We start from the raw sequence: 4,604 nt of genomic DNA, 5'->3' as shown, positions 1-4,604 counted from the left end.
ACTGAGCCTGTCAAGGCATCAAACGATGATTCAGTAGGCATGAGAAATAAGGCAAACGACAACGTTCCCAAAGTTATGTCCCATACTTTGACAAGACATACGTCTGCCACATCCTGCATTGTTCCAGTTCTGTTGTCAGCTACTACGGAGCCTCAGAGGGAAATCCTCACTTATGCCTTACTTGACACACAGAGTGATTCAACCTTTATTCTGGCAGACCTGGTATCGAAGTTAAGTGTGAGCACCAAGCCATTACAGCTAAGGCTCAGCACAATGACAGCGGTTGACACAGTTATTTCAAGCCAAATTGCTCACGGTCTGCAAGTGCGTGGCTTCAACTCCGAAGTTCAAGTCCAACTCCGTCAAGCCTATACAAGAGATTTCATTCCAGTAGATAAGTCTCACATCCCCACTAAGGAGACTGCACTCCAGTGGTCACACCTCAAACACTTGGCAAACAAGTTACAGCCACTTCAAGATTGCGAAGTAGGACTACTGATCGGTTATGACTGCCCATCAGCACTGGCCCCTTTGGAGGTTGTTATCGGCTCCGAAAATGAACCCTTCGCTCAAAAAACTATGCTCGGCTGGAGCATTGTAGGATCAGCAAATCCACATCTTGATAGACAGGGTAGCCAGAGCTTCGTACACAGAGTCGCAGTGAAAGAAATGCCAATGCCGCCGGTCGCTGATGTGTTAAAGGCTTTAGAAATGGACTTCATTGAAAGAAATTATGAAGATAAGTACGTGTCTCAAGATGATGTTCGCTTCGTGCAGTTTCTCTCGGAAACTATAATGAAAAGGAAAGATGGACACTACGAGATGCCGTTACCCTTCAAAGACAACAGTCAACTGGCACTACCAAACAATAAGAGGCTGGCCCTTATTCGACTTCATCATCTAAAGAAAAGATTAAAGGGAAATAGACAGTACCATGAACACTACACTGCATTCATGGAAGAAACAATCAGAAAAGGTGATGCAGAACCAGCCCCTTCATTATCAGAGGAAGAGACAGTGTGGTACATCCCACATCACGGGGTTTATCACCCCAAGAAGCCAGACAAGTTAAGAGTTGTCTTTGATTGTTCAGCAAAGTTCAAAGGCATCTCCCTAAACGATACCTTGCTGACAGGTCCCGACCTGATAAACTCTCTAGTGGGAGTCCTCTGTCGCTTCAGGAAGGAAGCAGTTGCTGTGATATGCGACATTGAAAAGATGTTCCATCAGTTCTATATCCCCTCAGAAATGCGCAATTACTTAAGGTTCCTTTGGTGGGAGAACGGTCAGTTGGAAACAGAACCGAAAGAATACAGAATGGCAGTTCACCTTTTCGGTGCCAGCTCCTCTCCAGGATGTGCCAATTTCGGCCTTAAGTATCTTGCACGACAACACAAGTCAGAACATCCCTCAGCATCAGCCTTCATCGAGAAGAATTTTTATGTCGACGACGGCCTAACTAGCGTTCCAACAGTCAGCGAAGCTTCGAATCTAATCCTCGAAACTCAAGGATTATGTAAAAATGCCGGCCTACGACTGCATAAGTTCAACTCTAATAAAAGGGACGTCCTGTCCTGTATTGCTCCGTCAGAAAGAGCAACAACTAGTGTACCTGTCAAACTTAGCCCAGACTCAACAACAGAAGGACAAGTACTTGGCATTCAGTGGTCAATTGAAAACGACACCTTCAGTTTCAGTGCTGACATAAAGCATCAACCCTCAACTCGTCGTGGTATCCTGTCAGTCGTAGCCTCCCTTTATGATCCTCTAGGCTTCATAGCCCCCTTCATACTGAGTGGCAAGTGCATTCTCCAAGAGCTTTGCCGCAGAGGCATCAGTTGGGATGAAGCACTTCCTGAGAGCTTATGTCCACGGTGGGAGGCTTGGAAGAGTAGTCTGCAAGCTTTAAGGGAAATCAAGATACCCAGATGTTACCATCCCCCAGACTTTGGTAACAGAATGAAAGTGGAACTACACCACTTTTCCGATGCCAGCAACATAGGATATGGTGCCTGTTCGTACCTTAGGTACAAAAATGACAGAGATCAAGTCCATTGCAGCTTCGTAATGGCCAAGGCAAGAGTTGCACCAACGAAGATTGTGAGCATCCCAAGGCTTGAACTCTCAGCTGCCGTCACTGCAGCAAGGTTGAGTGTCATGTTGAAGGCAGAACTTGAAATAGAAGCTGACAAAGAGTTCTTCTGGACAGACTCCCAAGTAGTCTTAGCCTATATCAATAACGAAGCAAGAAGGTTTCACGTGTTTGTAGCCAATCGTGTTCAACTCATAAGAGAGATTACAGATCCAACCCAGTGGCATTATGTGGATACGACACAAAACCCAGCCGACCATGCATCCAGGGGTCTACATGTAGCGGATATCTCCACCTCAAGTTGGTTATCTGGGCCTAGTTTCCTTTGGAGATCTGAAGTGCACGCATCTTCAAGCTCTTCAGCAGAACTAATTGTAGGCGACCCTGAAGTCAAACCTGTTACAACCCTTGCATCACAAGCCAATGAACAAACTGATACTCTAAATCGTCTGAGCAGGTTCTCCAGTTGGTCAATGCTCATTAAGGTGATTGCAAGAATCCGGAGAATAAAAACGAAGACGTATCACTGCAGCAATCTTGTGTCTGTGGAGGAACGTAAGGAGGCCAGGGAGGTAGTGATAGGTCTAGTTCAACAGCAAGTTTTCCCCCAAGAGCTAAAACTCCTTCAAAGAGGAGATAGTCTCCCAAGTTCAAGCCCTCTTAGCTGCCTTGACCCCATTCTGGTTCAAGGACTTCTTCGTGTTGGTGGAAGGCTGTCAAGATCAACTCTTAGTCAAGAAACAAAGCACCCAGTCATCCTCCCAAAAGAAGGGCACATTACCCAGTTAATCCTGTCCCACTATCATGCAGCCATTCATCACCAGGGCCGCAGCCAAACTCTAACAGAACTCAGAGCAAATGGATTTTGGGTGCTTGGTGGAAGCAAGTCAGTCGCCAAGTTAATACATAAATGTGTACAGTGTCGAAAGCTCCGGCGTCCCACAGAGGAGCAGCGTATGTCAGAGCTCCCCGAAGAACGCATAGAAGTTTCAGCTCCCTTTACATACTGTGGTATGGACTGTTTTGGTCCCTTTATCACCAAACAAGGTCGAAAGGAATACAAGAGGTATGGTCTAATCTTCACATGCTTCTCCTCACGTGCAGTCCACATCGAAATGCTTGAAGATTTATCTACAGATTCCTTCATCAATGCCTTAAGGTGTTTCATCAGTTTAAGAGGAGCCGTTTGCCAACTTCACTGTGACCAAGGCACAAACTTCACAGGAGCAAAGAACGAACTTAAAGAAGCCCTGAAGCAATGTGACACAAAGGCACTAGAAACTTTCCTAGCTGATAAACAGTGTGAGTTTATCTTCAATGCTCCTTCCGCAAGTCATGCAGGTGGAGTCTGGGAACGTCAAATTAGAACCATTCGTAATGTGCTAAATGCTACAACAGTCCAATGTTCAAGTAGACTAGACGATGCTTCTCTTAGAACGCTATTTTATGAAGCCATGGCCATCGTTAACAGTCGTCCTTTAACTGTCGATGGAATCAATGACCCCAAGGCGCCAGAACCTCTAACTCCAAACCACCTCATCCTGATGAAATCCAAGGTTGCATTACCTCCACCTGGGAAATTCGTAAAGGAAGACGTATATGCAGCTAAACGGTGGCGTAGAGTGCAATATTTAGCAGAACAATTCTGGAGTCGGTGGAAAAGAGAATACCTCATGAGTGTTTCCACAAGACAGAAATGGCACACACCTCGACGTAACCTCAAAGTAAATGACATTGTCATAATCAAAGATGATATGTCTCCCAGATGCCAGTGGCAACTAGGACGTGTAATTGAAACTACAATAGAAAAGGATGATCTAGTTCGTCGAGTCAAGGTGTTAGTAGGTGACAGAAGATTGCAAGATAAGAAGGACTATGTATCAAAACCTTCAATTATTGAACGTCCTATTCAAAAGCTAGTAGTCCTCATAGAAAGCAAATAAGTTCAGTTTTAGTGATACACTAGCATACCACCACACAAGACAGTAGCCAGTTACAGAGGTACCTATAAGCTAAATTGTGTATGATGTACCATGTTTTATAGCGGCCAAGGTTATGTTCCGTAAATTATGTATGACTTTTAGGTTATGTTCATCATAACATAATTTGGTGGGAGTGTAACTGTCCGCTTATCATTGTGGATCTTGTTCAGCACTTACTGCTGGGTTGAACCTTTCTGCCTCCCTTTGGTTCCCTGGGGAATGTTTTGATCAGCAGGATTACAAGACCACTCCTTCTCCTGTCTTAGAAAGAAAGCCTTTTCCTGTATCTCAGATGCCACATGTTAGCTGTCTGCATAGGATTTCATGGAAGATGTCTGCAGACAATCCCTAAAGCTTAAAGTTTGTACCCCCCTTGGCAAGTGGATCGAGGTATGCAGAAAAGTGTGCATTGTTATAAAGGTGTATATGTTCTAGAGATAAACCCTGTTCATGCTGTTTGGTTTTAAATACGCTATACTGTATAATCCAAGGCACTTTGCATGTAACCATGTTTCTTTGAATGTTCAATG

At 44.6% G+C, this 4,604-nt stretch overlaps 1 protein-coding gene across 1 annotated transcript; it reads left to right on the top strand.

The window, feature by feature from the left end:
• Positions 1-701: 701 nt before the first annotated feature.
• On the top strand, positions 702-4,035 carry LOC120999649. Its single transcript, XM_040430682.1, has one exon. The coding sequence runs from the start codon at positions 712-714 to the stop codon at positions 4,033-4,035; it is 3,324 nt and encodes a 1,107-aa protein (XP_040286616.1). The 5' UTR covers positions 702-711.
• Positions 4,036-4,604: the final 569 nt, after the last annotated feature.

This window comes from Bufo bufo, chromosome 1 (genome assembly GCF_905171765.1).
Source record: "Bufo bufo chromosome 1, aBufBuf1.1, whole genome shotgun sequence".
In the NCBI taxonomy this organism is placed as follows: Eukaryota; Metazoa; Chordata; class Amphibia; order Anura; family Bufonidae; genus Bufo; species Bufo bufo.
The sequence above is the reverse complement of the archived record's forward strand: the minus strand, read 5'-3'. Positions and strand labels throughout refer to the sequence as shown.

Excerpts from the sequence above, each read along its gene's own strand:
- LOC120999649 (XM_040430682.1), top strand. The coding sequence starts at position 712 with ATGGACTTCATTGAAAGAAATTATGAAGATAAGTACGTGTCTCAAGAT.